Raw genomic sequence first — 27,928 nt, 5'->3', positions numbered from 1 at the left:
GTGTGCTTTATTCATTTAATTCATATTGGCAGTCATATTTGTTCATTCAGCAAAATCAGAGTAAGCATGTTTTCAAATCATAGTGAATATCACCATTAATGGCTAAAAAAAAGCTACATTCCCTAAAAGATCACAAGCATGTCAAGTTTATCATTAAAATTTTTATTTATTAAAAAATACATGTGCATAGTAAAAATATTTCTAAATAATTTGCGCACAAGACATTATCACACAATGTCTAATAATATAACAAGTTCATATAGTATCTACTGTCCAAAAACACAAAACAGGTGATGGGAGGGAGGGGGGGGGGAAGAGAAATTATAAAATATATATTCTTCCTTTTATGCAGTTCACATACATCAGTTTTTTTCAGTCATAGTGCACATTTTTGGTACATTCACTAAGGTATGTCAGAATATATCAGCTAGTACTTGTACATAATTATTTGCAAGTGCACAATATAGAGCAGTTGGTCATACTGCATGGGATACACTTTGAATGTAATCATATAAAAATCCTATTAAAAAAATGAATCTCAAGCAGTTCACTTGTTAAAGAGGAAAAAAGGGGGAGAGAAATGATGCTTCTCTCAACACAAACCTTCCATGGGTTGCATTTCACGAATTGAAATACAGAAATCAGATGACAGGTTGAAGAATATTGTTTTCTGATCAATATTTTCAATGATCAAGGTGCTAAAATCTAATGCTTCATAAAAGCAAATACAGTAGAACCTGTACGAAACAAGAATGTCAAGAGATAGAAATAATATTCTGTTTTAGAAAGGTTTCCATGTCATACAGGACTTGGCAAATCGACAAAATAAAGTTTTTCTCCCAAGAAAAATTTTTTAAAATATATACATATTTTTTTCCTTTCAAATTTTATGAGGCTTAGAGTCAAGTTTCATGCTCTGTTGGACACTGATATAAATTTGGAAAATTTTGTGTTGTCCTCAGACTCTAATTTATGAATCAGAGATGTAAAATTTTAGTCATCAGTAACCAATTTCTTTTTTGTCAGAACAGGCACCTGGAATTTATCACAAAAGATCACAAGCATGTCGAGTTTAAACAAATAATAAAGAACAAAGAAAATCTGCAAATTTATGTCTTTTTTCCTCCTGAGGAATTAGGGGTAACACCATCGGAAAAGTTTACTTTGCCTTGCATCTTGGAAATAATCATTGACATAAATCAGGGTATCACTGCATGTATTTTTAGCTTAGTACAATGTACACTTCTCAAAGTGTGCATTGTGGCTTACAAAAGAACTTAATTTGTACAATTATTATTTTTTAACAGAGCAGCAGGTATGTGATCACAAGGAAAAGGAGCTACAGCTGTCAAAAATCTGTCCGTAAAAGAGGGGGTGACCGTTAATGAGGGGTTTGAAATGCATACTTTTTTAATACAAGGGGAAATTATTATTTGCCCATGAAAGAGGGGTGACCGCATTTGAGGTGCATCCACTAAGAGGGGTTTTACTGTATAAAAGCTTTCAAGTTTGGCTAAGTAATTTAAACAAATTTTCAATTCCTTTTTTTACTATTTTGGCACACATCTGATAATTTAAGAAAGAAATTTCATTACCCCATAGCTGCCAACTTTTGAAAATGAAAATTCGGGAGATTTTCGCGCAAACCCGTATTTTATGCTAAAACCACTCACTAATAAATATAATAGGGATTTTTTCAAATAAAATAGGGATTTTCCAAACATAAAAGTTAAAGTGTAGGGAATAAAATCCCTACTCAAAAACTGAAGTCAAATTAAAATAGGGATTTTACACACATGGAAGTTAAACCCTTGGGAATAAAATTCCTACGCAAAAAACAAGTGAAATCGGAGGCCAAAACTTCAATGATGTAAAAATAAATATTGTGTTCAATCAGAAACGCTGTGACCAAACATTCTGCGCGAATGACCCCAAAATCATCGGAAGATGAAGGAAAACACCGCCAATTTTTGAAGAACACTGACTTTTTCTGACACTTGCTTGATGTTTTTTTTTTTCAGTTCACGACTGATGATGTCCGTAACACAACTTGTACAAAAAGGAAAAGGCGGCCCTCTTCTGGAACGTTTGATGAAAGGAAATTCATCGGAATAAATATCTTTAAAATTGATTAAATATGTTTTTGCTTATCACGTACGTAACTTCAACAAAAGAAATTTTGACCATATGCGCGTCACTATAATCTTCAATTATTATCCAGGACTATTGGCTGCTAAGCCATTTCCCTGCACGATAAGACAAACAACTTTCTTGTTACCATCAGAGGGTTTGTAAAACTTCTTTAAAAAGGTAATTTCCCCATTTACGACGTGTGACGTCATTTCGAAAGGGAAAAAAGAGGCTTCATGCCCCACAAGAAATTCCTTAGGGATTGTTTTCATAAGCGGGGATTTTTTTTAATGAAGTAGGAAATTTTTAGGGACAATTAGGGATTTTTGTGATTTTCGTAAAAATTCGGGAGATTTAAGAACTTTTCGGGAGGTCGAGCGATGAAGCTAAAAATCGGGAGATTCCCGAAAAATTCGGGAGACTTGGCAGCTATGTTACCCTATCGTAACTTTGACGTAAGCTCAAACGCAGATCAACATAACACTAATCTCTGAACCAAAATTGTACGATATATTAAGATTTGGGTGTCATTTTTTGATGTGAAGCATTGATCCTTTCAGCGATTTTTAAGCTCAAAGCGATGTAAGCTCAACGCAGATCAACATAACACTAATCTCTGAACCAAAATTGTACGATATATTAAGATTTGGGTGTCATTTTTTGATGTGAAGCATTGATCCTTTCAGCGATTTTTAAAATTTTGCTAATCCACATCATAATTCTGCCTCAGTGGAAACAATTTCTCTCCTTCTGTAATAAAACTTTTAACAAAAGCTGACTCCACCCACTGACAGTTGTTCTGACAGGAAATGAAAAATGTGTTTACGAAAAAAGCCTGCTTTACAGAGATCTCTGGATTTTATCAAGATTCTTGATAGCAAAACTGGTTTTTATGTGTTAAGCACAATATGATTTTGACTGAATTTAGCAAATAAAAAGGACAAAACCATAATACCACATGTGAGCTTATTTGAACTAATCAAACCTCCACAAGTAGTTTTTGTTTACCTCAAGATAAAATCATAGATTGCTTCACATTCGGCACAAAGTAGCCATTGGTGAGCAGACTATCCTGCTAAGTGGTGAGGACCAGCCAGCATTTTGCTGATTATTCCGCACTTGGTGATAAGGGACAATAAAAGTTCACAGAATATTTCACTTGTGAAATGAAAATTGGTTGAGTAGTTTGGAATGTGTTTCATTGACCATCACAGTACAATGAACGCATTTTGTTTAAAGCACTGCATCAAGTGGAATGGAATAGTTGAGTTAAAAATCTGATTTCACACACAAGTAAAAAAAAACACTCCAAATTTACAAAGAAAAGTGTAAACAAAAGAAATAAAGCAAACTCTGAATACCAAAAATGTAAAGATTATATTATTTTTAAAAATATCGCAAAATAATTTAATAACCTACAAAAGCAATTACCCTGGAAGAAAGTTGTCAGAAAACAAACCTGAACTTTCATTATAAAAAACATGAGATTGCAAATTCAATATACTGAAGATTGCATACATCCAATTAAACAGATCGGGTGGGATAGAGCAGTGTTTCTCAACCTCATGGTCCTCAGGCAGACTATATAATTATTCACCCATTGTAATATTAGTAATATCCATATGGATTCCAATAAAATTATACTTTCATACTTAGGTTCACCTTACATCAAAAATAATGGAGGAAGTTGAGATCTTAAATATGAGATTTCACTAAATTTTTGCTAAAAAATTGCAATTTATTCCTTTAAAAGTAATTTGTTTTTAAATTCAATTTATTGCTAATTACTGCTAAAATTCCTGGAGGGTGTGGAAATACAAGGCTGCTATAAATTGCAGTAAACAAAAATGTATTTCATGAAAAAAATACCAAAATGGAAAATAGAAAAATGGATTACCTTTTGGGTTTGATAATACGATTAAATAGTCTACGTTTGGGTTTACCCAAAATTCCAAAACGAACACGGCTACACGCCTTCGTTTTGGAATTTTGGGTAAACCCAAACGTCGACTATTTAATCGTATTAATACCAAAATGATCTGATGACCGTATTTCATTGACGAAAAATATGGTAAACCAGGATCTGAAATAACAATCCATGAAATACGGGACATCACCAATTGTCATCAAAAGCATCGTCAGACATAGGAACAATCATCAATCATTATTAAAGTTCCAAAATAAAAAAGGACAAAACGTTAAACCTGACAAATATGTGAGATAGATATATAATTTTCACTATAATTATCATAACGTAATTAAATACTATGAAAATACTGTTTGTGTAGTGACTAAAGTATAATTATTACAAATTCAAATAAGTAGTTTAAAAAATGAGACAAATGTAAAAACAAATCCCAACAACGAAAATTACAAGAATGTCCTGTAATACAAGTCACAAGTGGTCCATAAAATTGTTTCAGACATTTTCCTGGTCCTTGTTTTCCCAAAGGTTGAGAAATGGGATATGGAGTATATATAGATATATATATTTTACTTATTAAATAAAGGAAAAAGTTTAATTAGGGTCAAAATGATTACAAATATACAAACAGGCTTTCAATAAATGTTAAATTTGTGTTCCACTGCATTTGGAAATAAGCTTTGTTTACTTTGAAGGGATTTCATCAATTCTGTGGTGTTTGGTCAGAACATGATATCTCCAAAAAATGGCTTTTTGATCTGAAAGTAAGTCTAGCTAATTATAACTAATTAGAAGTGAGATAAATGCATAAATACGTGTGAACGGCTAAACATTCTGATGTATGAAATTTTCATTTGTATTTGTGTGTATGCTTTATTTTTAAATGACAATGAAAATGCATATATCTCAAAAATGTGATTTTGGAGTTATGTTCTGACCAAACACCACAGAATTGTTTTAAGCAAACAGGGGATCTACAGTTGCTATTTTGCGATAAAAATTTGTCAATAAACAGACAACACATAAACGTATAATATTCATAATAAGAGACATGCAATAAAAATATTTGAATAACATACAGCTCTTATATAGGAAGCTCATGCATACATCACTGTAAAATATAAAAACTGGCTAATAAGTCAATCATATATTGGGAATATAGCAGTAATATAATAAAAATAATAATCCTGAACTAAGGTGATTAGAAGAATATGGGGGAAAGAACATCGAAGCTCTGGTATTTATCAAATTACCGTTCACATACTAGTCAGAATTTTTCTTTATGATGATTACATCTGCACTTTTTAAAGCTTCCCTTTCTTTTGGAAAAAGTTCATGATAGCTTCCATACAGTCAGGAGACTGCCATCGTTCTGCAAGCCTGTCGCATTCGGCAGCATTAACTCGGTGGAGTGTGTCCTTTTCCACATCACGGAGCAGTTTCTTGGTGAACAAAAGACTCTATAAAAGATAAATAGGTTTGTTATGATGACTATTTTTGATTAACTTTTACCTTTACAAAAATTAAGTTTAAAATTTTATCTGAAGGGGTTGGCCATGATGAAGGAAGAGGGATATCATTATTACTCCAGGTTTCAAAAGTACTAGTAGATACATATTTCCAAAAACGAATTCTAAATTGACTGGCACAGTGAGTCGAAAGGACAAATTGGAATTATTGCATTGGAATTCAATTATGTCATTCAGAATTATATTGCTGGGGGCCCTTGACAAAATCTTATATTATAAAACTGTGTCAAACTAAAAATGTAAATTCAGGTTGGCTAACTCTTAACCCCTCAAGCCCAGAGGAAATTTAAATAAATCCCATCTCATAAATCGGAGATTTAAATGGAATAGTAAGCATTCATAGATGTTTATTAAAAAATTATAATTTTTAAATTAATAGTTTAATTTTAATTTTTTTATGTTTATAAAATAACGTCATGTCTATAACAGGATTAGCAGACATCCTCCTACATTTAAGGAAATTCACCCTTTTGTCCTTTTCAGGTTTCCAGAATTCATTCTTTTTTCTTACAAATTTTTTTCACTTTGAAACATATATCTGTTCGTGAATATGAGTGTTTTGTGGTTCTTTTCCATTGACCAATAGCCATTGAAAATCCCAGAATGTTTTCTATTTTTGCTTTTTTGGCAGTTGTTTAGTTGAGAAAATTGGGAAAAGTGACATTAACAAGGGTGTGTGCTAAGGCATCCTCTTTGTTCAAATCTGGTAACCACAGGCTATAATATTATATAGTATCACTTGTATCACCTAAACAATTATATTATATTATTACTAGCTATTATCACAAGAAGAAAGAGAGAGAGAGAGAGAGTTGTTGGACTTTATGCTCAATAAGAGAACTCCAATCTGGTTAGCGTATATATCTGTAAATGCATGTAAAAATTGCTGTTCTGTAAATAAATTTGTAACATCCTGCAAATTGTTTCCAACCTCTGCTTATTTCGAGGACTTGTGAAAAATTATCCGGAACAATTTGATGTCAAGAGTGAGGTAATTCAAGAACTTGAATGGTGAAAACGAGATGCAAGAACAGCTGAACCAGTTGATGAATGTTATGGGCCAGATGAAATTGGGCATCATTGAAAAGATGAAAAAATCTGCCACTGCTATGAATGACAAGATAGAAATCACAAGAGCAGCCGTTAAAAAGGATGAAACCAACTCTATTGCTGGAGTAAAGAAAGATGTCACCACCGTGAAGAATTAAACTGCCATAGAAGACGACAATACTTTGGTTTCCATAAACATACGGAAATATTTGGAAAAATTTTAAAAATCAAAAATTTTGTTATTCAAATGCGTAATAATGTAGCAAATAAACATTATTGATTACAGAAAAACTTTAGTAATCAATTTTCTTGGCGGAATGTTTGAATAACTAAAATTTAATTTTTTCTGCATAAATGCATCAATAGGGAGACAGGAATCAGCGCAGCCATGACTTACTCCATTTAGCGACTCGCTCCACATATGAGGTCATATTTTTGGTCTTCCAAGAGTGACTTATTAACAAGCTTTGACTATTTCATTCCATTTTAAGGAGTTTTGTTTGAAAAAAAAAGTAATTTCATTCCATAGATTATGATATCTGTTGAACTTTTTAATAGTGACATAATATGAGACACCAAAATCATTCATCATGCACATAAAAGCTATAATTTGACACTCGCCAAGCACAACAAACCTTCAACTGGGGATTGCTACTACTAATGCCAATTACCTGCTTTGATGCAGCAGATATCGAAGCAGTGATCTTTTTCATTTCTTGTTCAAAATTCTCATGTTGAAAAATTTCATTTATTAAACCAATTTCTTTTGCTTCGGCAGCATTTAATTTCTTGTTAAACATCAATATCTCGCTAGCCTATACCAAAAACATACAAAAAAAAAAAATCAAAATTAAAAACACTTTAATGATCAATATACACATGTATAATACTCAGATTTCATTCAAGGTTTTTAAATTTTCACATTAAAAAATGCTTGAGTTACATTAAAAAAAAAATTACTTTTTTTTTTAATGTAACTGTTGTAACAAATGTTGTTAAATAGCAATTCTGAAAAAAACCTTGAAAAAAAATCTTCATAAGCTGAGGTATAACTGTGTATATAAGGACTGACTACTATTAATGCTTAGGTAAGTAGCTCTTTATTTGCTAGGTTGGTAAAAAGAACTATACAGCCAACTATAATTCATATGAAAATTAGATACAGGGAATTTAAATAAGGTAAAAGATTATCACAGCTTAAAAATAAATTATTTTTAATTTTCATCATTGACAGTTGAAAAAAGAAAAAAAACAGAAGCCTTTTAATATAGAGTAGAATATTTTATCTATTGTATTCTTAGCGGCGACAAACAAGAGATGAAACAAAGAACAGCCAATCATATTCAATTCAGTCACACAATCACAGATTTTTCTCTTCACTATTTTTAAATTTATGAACAGAAGCCATTGAGTATTTTTTTATACTCAAAAGCATGTCACAAAAACGTTTTTAAAAAATGGGGGAAAAAAATGTCAAAAGATTTTGCATTATAATTTTTAGTTTCAGCATGATTGATATTTGGCGCCAGGTAGTCAACTGGTTAGGGCACTGGTCATAGGCTGTGCAGATCTGAGTGTGAATCCCAGTTCCAGCATGGATGTTTATTAACGCTAACAATTTCACTGGACACATAACATAGATCTCTCGGGGAAACCTAGAGGGTTATTAAAAAAAATTCACTCACCTTTGCATACCCCATTATCTTTGGAAAAGTGTACGAAGCACATGCCTCAGGACTTTGACCCAAGAGACTGAAAGGTGTGTAGAATGTAGCCTGTATAAAGTTTAAAAAATATATATTTAACTTCAGCAAACAATTATAGCCTTGAATACATGGGGGGGGGGGAGAGTGGCTACAATAAAAAGATTCAATTTTGAAAAAAAAGAAACAATGAACAGTTGTTGAAAACAGTGAAAATATTTTTTTTTTAATTTGAGAAAAGAAATAAACAAGAATGTGTTTTAATAAAACCTGAGTTTTCCAAACAAAAACTTCTAATTCAAATTAACAAATATTTGATAGGTTTATGAAACTGAACACATCAAATTTATAGCGCACCTTATCAGAAGCATAACATGCATCAAAAAGTCCCAAAAGCGTGACCGGAATACCAACTGCTGGACCATTTATTGCAGCTATAAGAGGTTTTGGAAAATCAATGAACGCTGCTACAAAACCTCTGGGAAAAAAATAGAAAAATTATTATATTGGAAGTTGGCATATGGCTGTTTAATAAAAAATTACAAATTTAATTACTTTACATAATGACATTTATCTCAGTTTTCATTAAAAATAATTAAATTAAATCAAGGGTGTGTGTATATGCACTACTGTTTCGTTCCAATGTTACGTTTTCAGTGGATTAGTTGATTATTATCTTTATGGTAACAAATTTCAAATAAAAATAATTTTACAAAAAATCCATAAAGGATCCCTCAATGATTTTTTTTAATGGTCATTGATATTTCTAATATAAGTTGGACTCATTATATAATGAACAAAGATTTTCCCATAAGTTCACCACAGAAATTTCACAGAGATTCATTAGCTTTCCCATATTAGATTTTTTCAAGCCAGTATAGATGTAATTAACTTTACGTGCTATGAATATTTTTTGGTACTGCCTTCAACTTTATTATAAGTGGATGTTTTTGTTTTTTCATTCAGTGGATTTAATGTTTTAATTTTTGTATAATAGGAATTAATACCGTTTTATAAGATATTAAAGGAGTAATATAGATGAGCCTAACTTCTTTACATAAAATATAATCAGAATAGATAATGAATGGTAGTAAATAATGCGCATACGCACGCACACATACAAAGCACGGTCATGATATGAATTTTTTTTCAATTACCCAACATTCTGTAGCTGTTACTCAAAGACCCCCAAATGTATGAGAATTTATATAAACATGTTCTTAATTTCCATTACCTTTAAGTTGAAATGATTTAATGGAATCAGGGGTGGGAAGTGACAAAGTCCATTTTGGAGCAGCAAAATTCAGGATTCGGAGCAGTTTTGGAGCAGCAAATTGAGGATTTGGAGCAGTTAACGAGCAGCAAAATATAGGATTCTGAGCAGATATTTATAAATTGGAGCAGCGAAATTAACAACAATATTTTCGTTAACCCTCACCCCCTTTTCAAAATAAAACAACTGCACTGTCTTTTGTTATCAAACATCTCTTCATCAGCTTGTTTTTTGTTTTTGGCGTTTCAGGCTTTTGACACCTTGTTTGGAAGTGCGGCTGTCATAAAATTTTTCGCACAAGTCTATTTAAGATGATTTTGCTTGCTGAGGGCACTATTTGCTGTCTGGAACAGCAGCCCTTCAAATGGGCTAAACATTTTCTAGTCTCTATAGATATAAATTTTCTATATCAAGTTTTCAATTTGTTTATAATCAGAAAGAAATTGTTGCAAAATGGGAGAGAATTTCGGAAGAATCAACACGATGGTTGGTGATTCAGCACTCATTATTTGGCGAGATTGGCGATCTGATACTCGTTATTTGGCGATATTGGCGATCTGACACTCGTTATTTGGCGATTTAACACTCATTATTCGGCAACATTGGCGATTTAAAGCTTGTTATTCGGCAAAGTTTCTAAACTAGCAATCATAATTCGGCGGACATGCTCTTTTCACTCCCGGAATATTTTTTTCACGAAACATCGGGATTCGACAAAATGTTGATCGACTACAATAATTTCTGCTGCTTCCAGTGGCGACTTTTTTTTGAAAACAGAAACTGACTCGCATTTGCTGAAAGACCAGCAAACCATCCCCAGTTGCATGATCACGGATATTATTGGGTTTTCGCGATGGAAAGCCCGATGATGGGCCGATAGTTTAAATACGGCGATAGTTGAAGTACAGTGGAATAAAACACGCTCTTTTCGGAAAGAATAGTTTCAGGGCAAGCAGGAACAAAAAAATTTAGACGTCCTTTCCCAAATTCCGGGCATACTGAAGCAAAATTCGCTATTTGGCGCAGAAAAATACGAAAATACCCTATTGGAGCAGGATGGCGCAAGATGCTAATTTTGGCGCAGTGCGGCGCAATTGGCGCAGAGTTCCCACCCCTGTGGAATTTAAACATTTAGATAGAGCTGTAAAAAAGTAATTCTTACTTAAAAACCAGTGAATGGTTTTTTTTTTTTAACAAATTTAAATCCTGAATTATAAGATGAAACCCAGATCCTCAGGATTTAGATTTTTTATTTCATCTTGTTTTTATTAATCTTGTAGAGAAGGAAAAGTAAAACCTCCCAACAATAGCCACTAATGGGACCGTGGAAATGTGGAGGCTATTAGGAGATGGCTATTATTGGGAGTGGTGGTTTTATTTCTGGAAAAAAATCAAATAAAATTTGAGTGATCTACGTACATCCCTGTCAAAAAATTAATACTCTGGATATTTCTATTCCTATTTGCAAGCAGTTTTTTTGGACAGAACTATCCCTAGAGTAGGGAGTGCCGAATAAACAAATGGTTTTTAATAATAGGATAACTTTCATATCCCTCAAGTCGTTAGAGTGCTCACAACAGTTCTGTTGTTCCTAATATCATCTCTTCACGTTTTTTTTCCTTTTCCCTGCCTTCAATATACCCATCTAGCATTTTTACCCAGGAAAAGAAAGCACACAAAATCTCCCCCTACCTCCACAAAGTTCAGGAAAGTGGGATAACTCCCTTAAAAATCAGCTTGAAATTTTTTTTTCTCATTGTGATATGCATATTTTTTTCCCAATTCCATGTCCCAAGTGACCATTGTTCGAAGGTTTCTTGTAATGTCAAGTCTATGGAATGCATTAGGTTCTAAGAAATGTGGCTGTTGAAAGAGGTTTTAATGTATAATTATTTATTAATCATCTCATACATATTACCCGCGCGTGTCAGGTTTTCCACTTGTACTCAAAGCCGACAGTTAGCATCTCAACATCCCAGGAGGAGTGCGGGATCAGGACCGTCATTTCAATTTTTTCTGGGGAGGGGGGGGGGGGCAAAGCACATGTATTCAATGTATGTAATATATATATATAACATTTTTAGTGTATTTTCAAAAGCCAGGGGGGCAATGCCCCCCCCCAAATGACGGGCCTGTGCGGGGTCATGATGCGCTTGCTATGTAGTGTGGTAGTGTAACGTGCCGATGGTCCTCCGGCGTAAAAGTCTGTAGTCGCCATTACGTAAATCTGTTGTTTTCATTAATATTGTTACTATTCATCAGCAGCGGTGATCGTATGGCGACGATCAAGGCCGATCATGATGATGTCTGCCTACGATCACATGCAAATGAGGCAACCTGAAGCCGATTGGCTTATTTAGACACGTGCGGTCGGAAGTTTTCCTTTAAATACCGGCCGTACGTTGTAACAGCTCACTTGTGCGTTCATCCTTTGTTTGTTCTTTTCGACTGAAGCCCTCTAGCGGGATGGTTCACCGTCTTGCTACCATATCCATTGGCCTTAGGCTGGGAAAATAAGCTGATAATTAGTTAAAATGAAATAATTTACAGTGTTTGAATTTGTTTCCCGGCAGGTCTGGAATCGAAAGCATTAATTAATTTTCATAGTCAAAATTCTTCGTTGCTGATGATAGACGTAGCAGCTGGCCTTGTCAAGGCTACACATTGTAAGTGACACCAAAGTGGTTCGGCCCTCAACCGAGAGGCCCCTTGGAGCTGATCAAAGTGGTCCGGCCCTCAACCGAGAGACCCCCTGGAGCTGATCAAGGTGGTCCAGCCCTCAACCGAGAGGCCACTTCTAGAATAGATCCGACTCTCAACCGAGAGGCCTCCTGGTGCTGATCGAAACGATCCGGCTCTCAACTGAGAGACCTTCACTGATACTTGCGGGAAAAAGCTACGTCGAAGTGACTAACAACATCGGATGTCCAATCGGCATAAAAGTTTGACTGTTGATGATCATCAATTGGTGAGCCAGTATCTTTCTGTTAATGTCAAATAGTGGGCTCCATGTTGTACTAATCTGTTAAAATTGACTAACTTTATATTGAATTTAATAAATAATATTTCATGCGGAAGTTTACTTGCAATCATTTTCCACTTGTCGTTTGCCACCTTATTACTGGATATTTCAAACCGGGCAAGCAACTCCCATAAGGGACGTTGCAGTGGATTAATGCATGAAGGCACGCCCACCATCAGCGCAAGCAACAAGCCATCTCACGCCAAATTGTTGCTCGGAAGTTTCTTGTAATATTAAGTCTGTAACTTTACTTAAAAACTTACTTCAATAAATCGGCACCCTCTCTTGCCATCTCAGATATCTCCTTATTACCAGTCATGCCAAAGTTACTGAGATCATTACCACTGCAGTAATAGTCTCCTCGTCCTAAAAAATATTCCATGTAAATATATTCTGATCTCATGTATGTGTAATTTACAAATAATATTCATTTATAAATTAATATTTCAAGAATTATAAACATGAGCAATTTTTAGAACTATAAATTTCACAATAAGTGTAACTTCTATAAGAATATAAATATATCTTTGCAATTACAATGGCATGGTGCAGGAGAAAATAAGAATTAGCACATTTGTCTTTCTCAAAATCTTTAAAAATAAAAATGTATGAAAATCTAACTGAGCAATAGTTTTTCTTCTCCTCAAGTGGAAAAAAAGTATGACCAGTTTTTTAAAATTGTTGTTGATATAAAAAAAATGCTGGTTGTTAACAAAAGAACAACAAAACTCACGATTTCTACATGTAAACAAAGATTCTAGAGGCCTACCATCTCCTGATGCTAATAAAGGCTAATCCAAGTGACACAGATAATCTGAGCTATACAAGGAGAAAATGGGAAATCTTTGTACCAGATCCAAGCATGGCGCTTGAACAAGCATCTTTTTTGCTCCATGTGACACGGAATGGGAAGAGCTACTCACTTATACTCGGATTAACACTAACGATGGCATTACGCTTGTGAAAAAATTTTTTCTTTTATATTTGCTTTTCGAAAATAATCACATTCAATCACAAAAACATGAAATACTCTCATCCTATTATCTGAAAAATAATTTTTCTTGCTAAATAAATAGTCCAAATTCGCCAAATAAGAAACTCATTCAACATTTCACGATTGATCGAAAACTCAATTTTAAATTCGTATATTAAAATGTACCCACATGAAAAAAGTTGTTAATCTGCTGCAGATGGTAGTATGGAATATAGTGGAATATAGATGTTACCTCAAAAGAAAAAACATGAACGAGATGAGATGCGATTTGTTCTCGATCAATCACAATCGCTGATTAAGTGATATCGTTCCATGAAACTGACCACTGCAAAAATTATATGTATATGGGGATAATCAAGCCCATGGGGAAGTGAACATAATTCAATAAATAAATCATTTCATGCTTTTAGGGGAATCAAGGAAAGTTTACAAAATGTCTTCGAATGATCTTGCTGAAATATCATCACAAACAATAAAATTAGTGATTAAAAATATGCATACTTAACAACAAAATTTACTTAAAAATGAACCCCCAACTCAACCACATCCACTTGTAAACCTTATCCCACTCAGGTGCAGTGCAACAAATAATAATAAAAACATGAGGAAAGCTATGTGAGTGTCCCCAAAAGAAAAAAATATGTACTTTTTAAATGCATGCTGGTGATTGGTCAGATGAAAGGGAAAATATTTTACCTTGTATTTTCCTCCTTGATGTCACATGATCTCAGGAATAATTCTCAAAGATGGGTATAGGGTTCCCTTTTAACCAAAATCCGTTGAATGACCATTGAGAACTGATCTGTATCTCAGATTATTATTTATAATCATAAGAAAATTATATTCTGCCCCCTCCCCTGAATTTTGAAACTTTTTGCATGTTCCTAAGCTATACCATAGCTGCCAACTTTTGAAAATGAAAATTCGGGAGATTTTCGCGCACACCCGTATTTTATGCTAAAACCACTCCCTAATAAATACAATAGGGATTTTTCCAAATAAAATAGGGATTTTACAAACATAAAAGTTGATGCGTAGGGAATAAAATCCCTACTCAAAAACTGAAGTCAAATTAAAATAGGGATTTTACACACATGGAAGTTAAACCCGTGGGAATAAAATTCCTATGCAAAAAACAAGTGAAATTGGAGGTCAAAACTTCAATGATGTAAAAATAAATATTGTGTTCAATCAGAAACGCTGTGAACAAACATTCTCCGCGAATGACCCCAAAATCATCAGAAGATGAAGGAAAACACCGTCAATTTTTGAAGAACACTGACTTTTTTGTGACACTTGCTTGATGTTTTTTTTTCACTTCACGACTGATGATGGCAGTCTTTCCATGACCGATGTTTATGTCCGTAACACAACTTGTACAAAAAGGAAAAGTCAGCCCTCTGCTGGAACGTTTGATCAAAGGAAATTCATCGGAATAAGTATCTTTAAAATTGATTAAATATGTTTTTGCTTATCATTATTCATGCTTTGTTATATCGCACGTACGTAACTTCAACAAAAGAAATTTTGACCACATGTGCATCACCATAATCTTCAATTATTATCCAGGACTATTGGCTGCTAAGCCATTTCCCTGCACGATAAGACAAACAACTTTCTTGTTACCATCAGAGGGTTTGTAAAACTTCCTTAAAAAGGGAATTTCCCCATTTACGACGTGTGACGTCATTTCAAAAGGGAAAAAAAAGAGGCTTCATGCCCCACAAGAAATTCCTTAGGGATTGTTTTCATAAGTGGGGATTTTTTTAATGAAGTAGGGAATTTTTAGGGACAATTAGGGATTTTTGTTATTTTCGTAAAAATGTGGGAGATTTAAGAACTTTTCGGGAGATCGAGCGATGAAGATAAAATTCGGGAGATTCCCGAAAAATTCGGGAGACTTGGCAGCTATGCTATACATTGTCAAAATTTGTAGCAATTTGTGCAAAAATAAAAAGTTTCAAAATTTAAATGGAAGTTTTTACTTCAGCTGAACCTTCTTAAGATACATTCAAAAAGATTGGGAAAATACTGAATACCAACTTTCATACAGCCTAAACAAAGAGCTATCTCTATCCAAAATTACATACTGTATAAATAGGTGATTTCTATTAATATGAACACCCTTTGGATAAATACAAATTAAAATATACAACCAAATAAAGATTTATAAGATTTTAGAATCTTGAACAATTGACAGAAATTTATCTTAAGGTGTTAACTGCTTTTGTGATACAAAATCAACATTGAATGTTTTACTATTTCACTTAAATTTGTTACATCTTCAAAGTTTTCTCAACTACAGTAAAAACATTGATAACTCAACACACCAAAAGTATCAATAAACATGTCAACTTAAGCGGATGTGAAGTACGCGAGGTTTTACAATTTTTAAATATCATTTATGCATGCAGGTATACTTATATTTAGTTAAATAATTCTATTTCACCTTCTATAAATTTACAGCAAAAAACAGTCGCAGCAATTTTCTATGAAATGTTTTTAAATAATCTTGAATCAGAGTTTAAAAAGCATAGCATGCCAAAATATCTGTTGTGAATGGACAATTTGCAATTTTCAGTAAGGAAAACCTTGTTTAAAAATTTTGATCTTGCTTACTTAATCGTCACTCACTCAAAAATTGCAGATATGATTCACATGGATCATTCATACTTATCTGCGATTTTTGTAGCCCAAGGTCGAGTTTTCCAGTTTCAAACAGTAGAAAGTAACCCAACTCTAAGATGTGAGGGAGAATCTTCAACAAATGATAAAATGAAACCTATTTCGCCACCTATTTCAACAGCTTGGACAGGCTTTATTAACCTCAGTCAAGACAGAATTTTCAACACTTTGCAACAGATGGCACCCCAATTCACATCCAAAGACCACTCTTCCTTAGCAAATACAAAGGTGAACTCTTCGGATGACCAAACATAATCACCCCTTCAACGACTCATTTGTGTGATTTCTGACCATGAGGTCTTGATGACGGCTCTCCACTGTAGAGCTGAAATGTGTCAACCATCTGACCAATACAATAAAGAAAAATCCTTTCCAAAACTTAAAAAATATTGGTACAGTTTTGGGTACACAGCGGAATACTTTCTAGTGTTATTGTTGAACTATGCAATAAAATATATATACAATATTGCTTATACTGTTTCTCTTACAAGGAATGAAATGGAATTTCCTATAATAAATTAATCAATTTTACATAGACTTGCATGGAAAATATTGTTTTGCAATTCAAGATTAATTTGTAAGATGCACCTGTGTGTACCATTTTGTAAGTAAATAAATACTAAAAATATAAACATTTATTTTACCTGTAATTACAGTGAAAGCTGTATCATTTTCAGCAGCTTTTTTCAGAGCATCCACCATGTCTGTGTACATCTTGAAAGGGTAAAAAGCCATAACATTAAGTGCAAAGTATAATACATTGAACGGACATGAAAATTAAACAGAAATAAACTAATTTGAACTTTAAAATGAAACTTTGGTGTATGATTAACTCAGTTTACAATTGCGTTGCAAGAAGAGAAAATAGTTTGAACAAATTTTGACTTGATTATGAGGTTCATATAAATAGTTTCGTATAGTCTATAATTCTATATGAGGCTTTGCTTACTAGCCCTGTCCATTGAACAGCTTGCAATAACAAAAAGCCATATTTACTTTTTCTCAGTCTGAGCAAGTTGCCAAGTAATTAAGGTTGAGCAAGTTGTCAAGGCAAGTTAATGGGCTTACATACTCTAGCACAGGGGTTCTCAAACTGTGTGCCTCCAACCTTTGTCAGGGGCGGCATGGAGCATTGACCCCTAACAAAGGTTTTTAAAATTCTTTGTTAAACAGCTCTGGAGAGCTGCGAATAAGCATTGAATAGAGAAAGCAGTGCCGCAGATGGAAAAAGTTTGAGAATCCCTGCTCTAGCATTTTTAGGGCTCTTTTTATAATTTTAATTCACAAAAGGCCAAACCAGAAATATAATGAATTTCATATGTGTATTAATGAAACCATTCCATAGTTTAATGGACCTGTTTCATTTGGGCTCATTTGCTGAGACGTCACTGACTATGTGTGGGAGGGGCATTCATACCAATAGCCTATGAAAACCTGTCTCATGATCTTGTTATGTGCTAATGCAAGCCGGGATTCCAAAGTGAAACCGTGCTCTCCTATACCTTTCGGGAAATACTTGAGCCTTCAATATAAAATAAGTAAAAATACAATAAAATAAAATAAAATTAACCAGCACTTTCATTTTGAAAAGAATCATGGCTGGTGTGAGGGTTTGTAGAACAAACCACTTGAGTTCTCATTATTTCTTATAGGAGAAGTTTACAACAATATACGAGTGTTTCAATTTGCACAAGCACATTCACAGAACAAATTATGCTCATAAACCGAAGTTCCACTGCATTTTTATCAACAAACCTTAACAGAGAAAGAAAATCATATCTTTTAATCTTTTCAATAGTCTGTCCAGAAAACATTTTAACTTATAAATCAAAATGTTTTGATTTTTTGGAAAATTGGAAAATTCTGAACCTGTCTTCTACGAAGTTGATTCTTTTTTAAAACATTTTATCTCAAAGGAGTTAGCTTCATTCTCCTCTCCCCCCCCCCCCTCATTGGGCAAAAGAGTTTTTTTTTACCACAACACTACAATAGTGTTAGCGCTATCTATTACAAAACACAGGAACTAACTGCTAAGGTTAACTTTGACTAACATCGAATGAAGGAAATATTTTTTTAAACAAGAAAGTGGACCTAATTCAGAAGTGCAAAAATACGGCTAACCCTTTCCTGCTGCAAACCCTTCAAGTCAAAAATTGGTCGAATTGGAACCCTTGATATTGCCATATAAACTACAGTTGAAGCCAGGACTGTCATCTAAACTTTTTCCGGGGGGGGGGGGGGGGCAAAGAGTATGTACTAAAGGTACGCATATATATATATTTGTGTATATATATACCATTTGTAGTGTATTTTCAAAAGCCGGGGGGGGGGGGATTTTTTCCCCCCTAAATGACGGGCCTGGTTGAAGCCTTGATAAAACAAATTTTCCCATTTTACACACCCATCTCACCCAATGATTTAATAGGTTACTCAATTTAGCTTTTGTTAAATCAAAGTTCAGCTATATTAGCCAGTGCCGTCTTAAAGCTGGGCACAGCCTGGGGACCTTAAGAGAAGAGGGGCCTCAGAAAAACAAGTCGTTGAATTTTTTGAGAATTTGCCAGGTAGGGCCTCAGAAAAATCACTTGGCCCAAGGGGCCCCTGATGCCCTTAAGACCGCCCTGATAGTAGCATGTATCCTTTCTTGCAAATGTATCATGAATTAAAGAAAGAAAATAATTTTTCCAACCTGTACGGTGATTGCATTCTTCTTTGATGGTCTGTTGAATATTATTTTCGTAAATTTTTTCTGGACTTCCACAATTATATCACTGCTTTCTGAAGAAGAACCTGTTGTACTGGCATTAGATGTGAGTTCACTGACAAGAGAAATGTACTGGGCCTTTGCATCTTCCTACCATAAAAATATGAGTGTGTATAAATACATAATTCATGTTTAGAGTCAGAAGTTTAGGCATTAATGATGGTCAAAATAGGCAGGCAAAAAAGCACTAAAAATACTGAAAATAGGCATTAAAAAAACACTTATAATTAATAGAAGAAAGAAAAAAATAACTAAATGCTAAAATATTAGGGGTCCGAAACCGGATAAAAAATTGGTTGACTCACTTCGTCTACTAATTCAATTATCGTTCAACTTGTATAACAATGCAATTACAGTAAAACCTCTTTTCTGCAGACACCGGTGGGACAAAAAATTTGTCAGTAAAAGAGGGGTGGCCATTAATCAGGGGTTTGAAAAGCATATTTTTATTATACAAGAGGAAACTATTATCTTGAAAGAGGCATGTTCAATAAGAGGGGTTTTAATGTATTATAAATTGATTCCATGCCAAAATAAAGTATTTGTGGTTCCTCGGGATCTGGGTGATTCTGGGGCCACAGTTACCAGGTACAGAGCCTGTAGAGAATATGAGCGTGGGGCTCCGAGTAACAAATAATTCTCATTTATTTTCTTAATGCTGTATATTATTTGGAATATTTAAATAAAGTAAAAAATTTAACTCTTTTTTTTTTTAAATTATATATTACATGTGTGCAGGACTCCTTTAAGTGCCCAGCATGGTGTGGCCACACCTGCCGTACACTGAGGACGACTCTGCTCAATTTAACTGAATAGTGAATATTTGTCTAAAATATATAGCCATGGTTATGTTTGCAGTGAAAAAAAAATCCCAGCAGCATGGACCCAGTCAGCTCCTACCCTGACCCTGTGTGAGCCATGACAAACTCTTGGCATAGTCATCTGTCAGCTACCCATATGCAATGCAGTCCAATGCGTGAGCAAGACATGTTATGTGAAGTCATATGGAGAAACAAACTTCTAATTTTTCTCAGATTTTCTCATATATGGGCTGCATTCATCTCAATCAAAAACATTCATGTCTAAGGAGCCGTTCAAGTATTACGTAAGCAAATTTTTAGCCATTTCTGACCCTCTCCCCCCCCCCCTTGTCAGCAAAAGTAAGCAAAACGCTGACCCCCTCTGCCCCCCCGTCAGTAAAATTTCGTCATCAGCTATGCCCCTCTGAAACTTAACACACATTGGTGGGATCAGAGACATACACAGGGGGGGGGGCATAGGGGGGTTCTCTGGTGCCCCGTTTCCATGATCAAAAATTTATTTTTTTAATTGAAATTTTGGAAGGTTATACCTTTAAATGTTATTATAATCAATTTCTGTTCATTTCAATGTTATTTGAAGGCTATGAACTCAAAATGTATCTTTAATAAATTCATCGCGACCCACCCTCTAAGCCATATAATGATAAATCACATAAAGTTCCTTGGCCCGCGGACCAAATATGGCCCTGGGTGTTACTTAATGCGGCCTGCCCTCTTCAAACCTAATTTTGTAAAAAATAAATTAAACGTCACATTTACAGATCGCTCAAGTGTCCCGTGATACAATTCCAGAACATTTAAGCGGCCTGTGGCATATTTTCAGATCACTTAAATGACCCGAGACACAGCTCCAGAAGATTTAAGCGATCCGTGACACATTTAGAGATCTCTTGAGTGACATGTGACGTAGTTATAGGGCACTTAAGTGGCTCCAAGTGTGGTTCTACATCACTCAAATAATCCGCGGCACAGTCTCAGATTATTTAAGTGATGCATGCACATTGCCAGAGCACTTAAGCGGCCCGGACACATTTCCAGATCACTTGGATCCGCGAAACATTTAGAGATCACTAAAGTGGTTCTGTAGGACACTTATCAATAGGAGGGATGTTACTTCAATTGCCCACAAACTATCGAAAGGTTTTTCTCGTTTTTGGCGCACCGAGTAAGATGCAATTAAAAATATTTCATATTTTCATAAAAAGTGGTTGATGACGTAAGCATTATCCAAACCCCCCTCCCCCTTGTCATCAAAAGTCAGCAAATCGGAAACCCCCTTTCCCCCCCCCCATCGATGATGACGTAATACTTGAACGGCCCCTAACCATCTGGCAAAAGCTAAGTAAATGCATAGCAACACCAAGTTTCCTATCTTTCAGGCGCACTATTTGCGTTTAAATGGGCAAGATTATTAATACAAAATTTGCAGGTGGAAGGGGGGGGGGGACTTTCTGATAAAAACTAATACTAAGTTGGAGATTTTAAAAAGAGCAATTTGTTTGAATTTCTCAATGTTCAAAATATCAAAGTTCTACATAATACTACCTCTGAAATTCAAACTTAAAAAATGTTAAAATAGGTACTTATTTCAGGAAAAATTCAAAAAAGATGTTTTTATAAGGACTAGTCCGATTAATCGATCATTTGTTAATAACAGTTAAACATTTTAGTTGAGTTAATCAACTTTAATCTATGATTAAAATTTGATTAAAATTTTTATTAACAGTTTATAATTTTACCTGATTTATTTGACTGAACCGATTAAATGTCTTCAAATTATGTTCCTATACATAACATTTCAGATAAGTGAACATGTTTAAAAATATCTGAAACCAATATTTTGATCAAATTTTTCGGCATGAAGAAACACAAGTCGATTAAATGTAAACCAGTGATGATTTCTGAAATTACTGATTTTAACAAAAACGACAAGTTCAAAGTCAAGAAATTATAGGATATGACAAGCATGTTCAGCATATCGTCCCTCCTTATGCGAGATTCATAAATGTCCAAATTTTCACTTTTGGGTTTATCAGCTGGTTGGATCGCTTATTTTGCTGTTTTGCCAGAAACGTGCAAATGTGCATCCCCTATTGAAACACATTTTACAAAACATTTTAGAACAACTTCCACAAAGTAACATGGGGACAGTAAACATTCAAAAGTCATTTTCCAGGTTCTAGAAATTTACACATTCATGTTTCTGGCAAAGGGGAACAATATTTAATGGCTTCAAGCGTACTTTAATTTGCCTTTATTTGTTAATCTATTTCTATATTTATTTACATCCATTCAGTGGATAGATGTGTGAAATTAACAGAATATGTTTTTACAGCATCAATTAATATTAACACTACGTTTGCTATGAAGGAATACCGTTGAAAATATTCGATTAAAGTTTTTTGATTAAGTTTTTTTTTTGATTAACCAGTTAAAAATTTTAATCGATTCCCAGCCCTAGTTTTTACATTCAAAAGTTTGAAAATAGGCAAAAAAAAAGGCTTTCATGGCATTTTTCCTGAACTTCCAGGATCTATTCATGATAAACTTCATAGCTTTCTCATACTTTTCTTGCAATAACATACTACTAAACATATACATGCACCTAGTTACCTAGTTTATATTCCTCTGCGGAACTTCTCTAATGAATTGGTACATGTTGGAATGTGCATGTAATGAACCTGAAGTGAAGTTTTTTCTGTGTGATACTTGTTATGTATAGTGCTGCCATCTGCCATTAGTTTGTTCTAACTATGAGTGAAGTGTAATGATTGAAGAACTATCGTTGTTGGCCAATTGCTCTCTGTGGCGAGAAGCAATAACATACTGATCAACAAAATGCAAATTTAACTTCGAAAATTCATTTCCTGAATGTGATATATATTTTTTCCTATGATATTATTTTCACAAATGATGTTTTATTGCATTTGAAACCATAAAAAATTTCAAACAGAAATTTACGGCAAATATCCTATACTATTTCTTTTCTCATATTTCTATAATCATATTATGAACTTTTTAGGCTCTGTTTTTAAACTTCCGGAAAATGTTTGACCTTACTACTAAGAAAAATGATGCAAAACGTGTTCTTGGCAAAAAATGGAAAAAGGTTTTTTTAGAAGGAATTTTGAAAAATTCCAGTGTCTCAGATTATTTGTAACTCAAATTATTGAGACTCTACTGTATGTACTAATGGCACTACTGTTCAAACTTTGCATGGACTCAAACAGCTTTCATACATAATGATTTTTAAACATTCCAAGAAACAACTTCGGTCAAGAAAGTTTCTAGAAGAGGTGGGTTCATAGAGTAGTTTAAAAAACCTACTTATTAACATACCGTATTTACAAAAACCTAGGTGAATGCGTAAGCAAATATCTAAACAAAAAACATCACTAAAAAAATCAATGAAAAATAGAAATTAATTTAAGAAATAACTCCTGAATTAATGATAATTTTGACAGATTGAAAATAGTAATTTGATATTTATTGAAAAATTACTGAGAAAAAATTAAAATCAAAATTGGGAGTGAAATAACTGAAAATTAATCAATAAATCAAAAATTTATCAAAATAGTCGAAAAATAATGAAAGAAATAGTTCCAGGATTACTTGAAATTCAGAATTATGAAAAGGTATAATTTCAGAATTTGTGAAATTTTTCAATGCCCCCGTTTGATTCAGGGTCCTGGGGCAGACACAGAGATCGCCACAGTGGTGTCAATGCTGGGAGAGCAGTGGGTGCTCAAGCACTCACAGTATTTTGAAAGATCATTTGAGCAGAATTTATTCAGAAATTCCCTATACAATAACACCCTGACTAATGTTCGTCAATATACATGATTAATGCACCAAAATTTAATTTTACTCTTCCAAATTTCACTAAACAGTAAAAATACTTCAAATTTTAGGAATTTTCTTTTAACAGTTTATTTAATACTTTTAATACTTTGTCCATTAAAAAAAATACCCATCTTTCTACAAAACTACCTTTTATAATTTTGGGAGTGAAACTAATCTTCAAAATTAGTTTTTTGGATAACACTGACCCTGACTTACATCACCCCGCCCTTGCGTCGTCTCACCTTAAAAATCCTATAGAAACCTCTGAATAAAAGAAATAAAAAGTTGAATTAATAAATATAGTTTATTTTGCTCTTTAAACTCATACCTAGTCCTATATGCAAGTAAATACGATAATTCTACAATCAGAGGTACACGAAACTCCCATGCCGGACAATCCCTGTTAACAGACACTTTTCCTTAATTACATTGATGGGATGCTTCTAGTTAACAGACAAATATTTGGTCCTTTGGATCAGGGCAGTCTTATAAGTATCATAGGGCCTCCCGGCAATTGATTTTTCTGAGGCTTTACCAAACAAATTCTCTAAAATTTTAACCAGATCTCATTTTTGTGAGGTGCCCTGGTGGGTCCATGCCTTAAGATGCCGCTGCTTTGGATATCAGTTATCAAAAGGCTCTACTGTATCAACAAGATTTTTGATAAATGGTTAAGTGAATGGAAAATTGTTTACCTGCTTCACATTCCCAAGAGAATTCCATGCTTCCCATTTAGCTTTGCCAACAAAATCAAATGCACTTGGCTTTTGTACATTACATGAACCAACTGTTGCCTACAAAAGGAAAATTTTAATTGTTTTTTTTTATTGTTGAAAATTCATTCAGGTTATCGCATAAAATTACACTCTTCGCCATTATATTTGCTCTTCCAAAGCAATCAATTCTTACCTGTTTGAATAAGGCATACAGCTTGAGTTTTATTTCATTTCCAGGGTCCTCTTTCAAAGTTCCAATTCTCTTTTGGGCTTCTTCAAACTTTGCAGTAAGAGATGAACTCATTCTAAACGGCTCCCTAGGAAAGTATAAAACTTTTTAAACAAGTCAATACGAAAAAAATAATATCCATAGACATATCAAAAACATTTCTTGAAGCTTAAATACATAAGATGAAAAAACTAATAACAATAAGTTCCTATATAGAAATTTTGAAAAATGCATATATCAGATACCTCGTTGGGCATTTTGCCTATTGTGGCGTTGTATTTGTATATGATTCAAATGCATGCACAGCAATGGTTCTTAACCAGAAATCCATCAACACATTAAAAGTACTTGGAAAGATTTTCACGATGCGCTTGCTGCATGGAATGACAGATACAACATACGAAACTGGCCCGCCACTATGACAAAAGCAGTGGGCCGTCAAGACAAAATAAAAGTGAAATTGAATTCACCCTTTGTGGAATTCACCCAGTATAATACAGATAACGAGTATACGAATGATTGAGATCTACCAAATAGTGTGACCCAGAGGTGGCTTAAGCGAGGGTGCGATTAGGGTTAGGTTTTTGATACCAAAAACCATTTAGACATGACAAGCATCTAAAATTGCTTTAAACTGTCAAAACCCATCAAAAACCTAAATAAATGCTTTCTGATAATGTTTTGAACACAATAGGTATATAACATGATGAAAAACTTACTTTTTTTTGCATATTACAATGTTTTATTTTTTAAACATTAATTTATTACAATAATTAAAACAAAATATTAGTTATAATTTGCAATTTTGAATTTCTCAACATAAAGAGTCAAGAACAAAAATATAATTTTGTGATTCATTTCATCTAAGCCACTGACTGCCTGTGTTCAATTTGCTAAGCGGAATAGAGCTGCTTTTTCAAAATATGTATGATAGGGCATCAGAGTTAGGTTTTAGACTTCAGAAAATAAATCAGTATTAAAATGGTAAAAAACTTATTGTCAATGTTGTCAAATAGTTTTTTAACCTGGTAGATATGTTAATCAACAAAACACTTGCTTTTATGTAGATTAAAGGGTTTTATATTCAGAATTATCTATAATTACTGACAAAAAATATCTATTTTGACACTTTAAACTTTCTGATCTACCTAAAATTTTATTCCATACAAAAATTCTCATGCAGAATCTGTTAATACACTAATTAAACTCATTTATTTTCACCTGAAAATTTCTTAGAGCTCAGGGGTGTATAAATTCACAGAGTTTTAAAGAGTATTTTCAACCAAAGCAGAGCTGACAGGACTTGATACCCAAAGCATTTGTTTTTCACAATTAAATACAGCTTCAATTGGAAAACCATTGCATTATAAATGCTAGTAAATACATTACATCACAGTGCAAAAGTATGAATAAACCAAGTTTGACTAAGGATAAGTAACAGGAGTTTCTTAAGCATCATGTACAAGCTAGCATTGCCAAATCAAATGGCATTTTAGTTTTTTGATCACTATATATATTTCAATGTTATGCACAATTAGAGTATCATTTTAAGTATCAGTGATTATCTAAATAATTTAATAATAACAGAAATCAACATTACATATATAATGTAATAAACTTTTTGAAACACTTATCTATTGTAGAAAGAGTACAGCAGACAGTTTATATCAATGCGCATATATACGCAGTTGAATAAATTTCGGAAGGTCAAGAATCATCTTGAATCAGAGAATGTCAAATCATTCCATATGAATTCCCTTCAGTGTTTATGCCATGCTTTATTCAAATCATGAATGGTGTTGAAACAGCACCCGTAGCACCATTAATGCAGACAAAGAAAATCTCAATAAGGGGTTTATGATGCACTAACCCAGTTTCCCAAAGTGGGCAATATCGCCCCCCTGGTGGGCGATGGAATGGTCTAAGGGGGCGATAGAACCTACTGATTTAACATAGGATCCTATGTGCTTACTTGAGTTGGGGGGCGATGAGAGGAAAAAATTCCTGATGAAGGGGGCGATGGAACAAAAAGTTTGGGAGACTATGCACTAACCCCTCGCAGGGAAGAATTCCGAGTTCAGAAATGTGATCTGCATTGGGTTTCTTTCTGCATCTATCACCACTAGTTACAGTGCTAAGCAAGGCCACAACTGTGGAATGGACTGGGGGGGGGGGTCACAAAGTTCACCCTTTAACCCCACCTTCAATATTATGGGGGTCATTCAAAATGCATGCTTGCCTCGGTTGACCAAACATCTAATCACTGCCTTGGAGCTTTGGATACCACTCCAACAGCACTTATAGTTTTCACGGTGTCAATCACTTAGCAACTCTAGTAGCACACTGTATCGGAACAGTGTGACAATGGCAACGTCATACCCCAGTTCCAGTCTGATATACTGATGTATAATGTGCTATAGGGGGAATACATAAGAGTGGGTGTTGGCATTTGAATTTTTCATTGTTGCTGCGACTGTAATCGGGAGAGCTATAGGGTTGTCTTTTCTTCATTCTCAATACCTCGAAACACATAATTGCATTCACATTCATTAATTTTTGCAACTGCTACGGGGACTCCTGTATTGGCAAAGTTATTATATGAACCCTCCCTGTACATGAATTTGCATCGTCACCATGGCCCCCACCAGCCTTTCATGTCTATCTTTACCCATGCTTAAGTACCCTAAGCACAAGCCCCACCACCTACAAGTTCTGGCGCCTTCGCTGCCAGCCTCCTCGATTTCTTTAGTGTGCGTGACGTGGTGGTATTTTCGTTTAACATATATATTCCGAACAACGTGAATTAAAATCGTCCACGAACAAAAAAAATCAGTTAAATATCTCCTCACCTGGATAGGGATACCAATGAACTCAAATAGGGACCGGACCAACGGCTAGAAAGACAACGGAACCATGGAAATAGCATTTTTATAATTAATATAATAATTAGCTACTAATTATTTGTTAGCCCTCTCACAATTATTAGAAAAATACCTGAAATTTAAATCTTGAAACTCCCCGTTTTCCGTTTCAGCCAACAGGAAAAAGAAGTGGGGGTTATTCACCGCAGCCGAGATAACAACAAATATTAGCTGCTGCCAAACTTCCCTAACTAAAACCTAACAAAAAAAAAAAAAACTGAAAATATTTTGTTTTTGATATCTCTCACTAGATGGCAGCAAGAAATCGGAGAAAATTCATAAATGAATGTTGCTGCCAAACTTCCCTAACTAAAATTTAAAAAA

The 27,928-nt window shown here is 34.1% G+C and overlaps 1 protein-coding gene across 2 annotated transcripts; it reads right to left on the bottom strand.

Moving 5' to 3' along the window:
* Positions 1-141: 141 nt before the first annotated feature.
* LOC149068835 (enoyl-CoA delta isomerase 2-like) lies at positions 142-27,791 on the bottom strand. Of its 2 annotated transcripts, XM_089251291.1 has the most exons (11): positions 27,678-27,764; positions 27,533-27,577; positions 24,648-24,771; positions 24,434-24,532; positions 19,000-19,164; positions 16,955-17,024; positions 12,895-12,997; positions 8,694-8,814; positions 8,319-8,408; positions 7,305-7,448; positions 142-5,514 (listed from the first exon to the last, which is right to left on the bottom strand). In XM_089251291.1, the coding sequence occupies exons 3-11, from the start codon at positions 24,756-24,758 to the stop codon at positions 5,359-5,361; spliced, it is 1,059 nt and encodes a 352-aa protein (XP_089107417.1). In that variant the 5' UTR covers positions 24,759-24,771; positions 27,533-27,577; positions 27,678-27,764; the 3' UTR covers positions 142-5,358. The 2 variants fall into 2 exon arrangements, with proteins under 2 accessions (XP_089107417.1, XP_089107416.1); XM_089251290.1 differs by lacking the exon at positions 27,533-27,577 and having other exon boundaries at positions 27,678-27,791.
* Between the last annotated feature and the right edge of the window lie 137 nt (positions 27,792-27,928).

The sequence above is a fragment of the Pholcus phalangioides genome, unplaced genomic scaffold (genome assembly GCF_987345545.1).
Source record: "Pholcus phalangioides strain wild (caught in Gottingen) unplaced genomic scaffold, Ppha-v1.0 ptg000024l_1, whole genome shotgun sequence".
Taxonomy (NCBI): domain Eukaryota; kingdom Metazoa; phylum Arthropoda; class Arachnida; order Araneae; family Pholcidae; genus Pholcus; species Pholcus phalangioides.
Note: the sequence above shows the minus strand (reverse complement) of the source record. Positions and strands in the feature narration are given on the sequence as shown.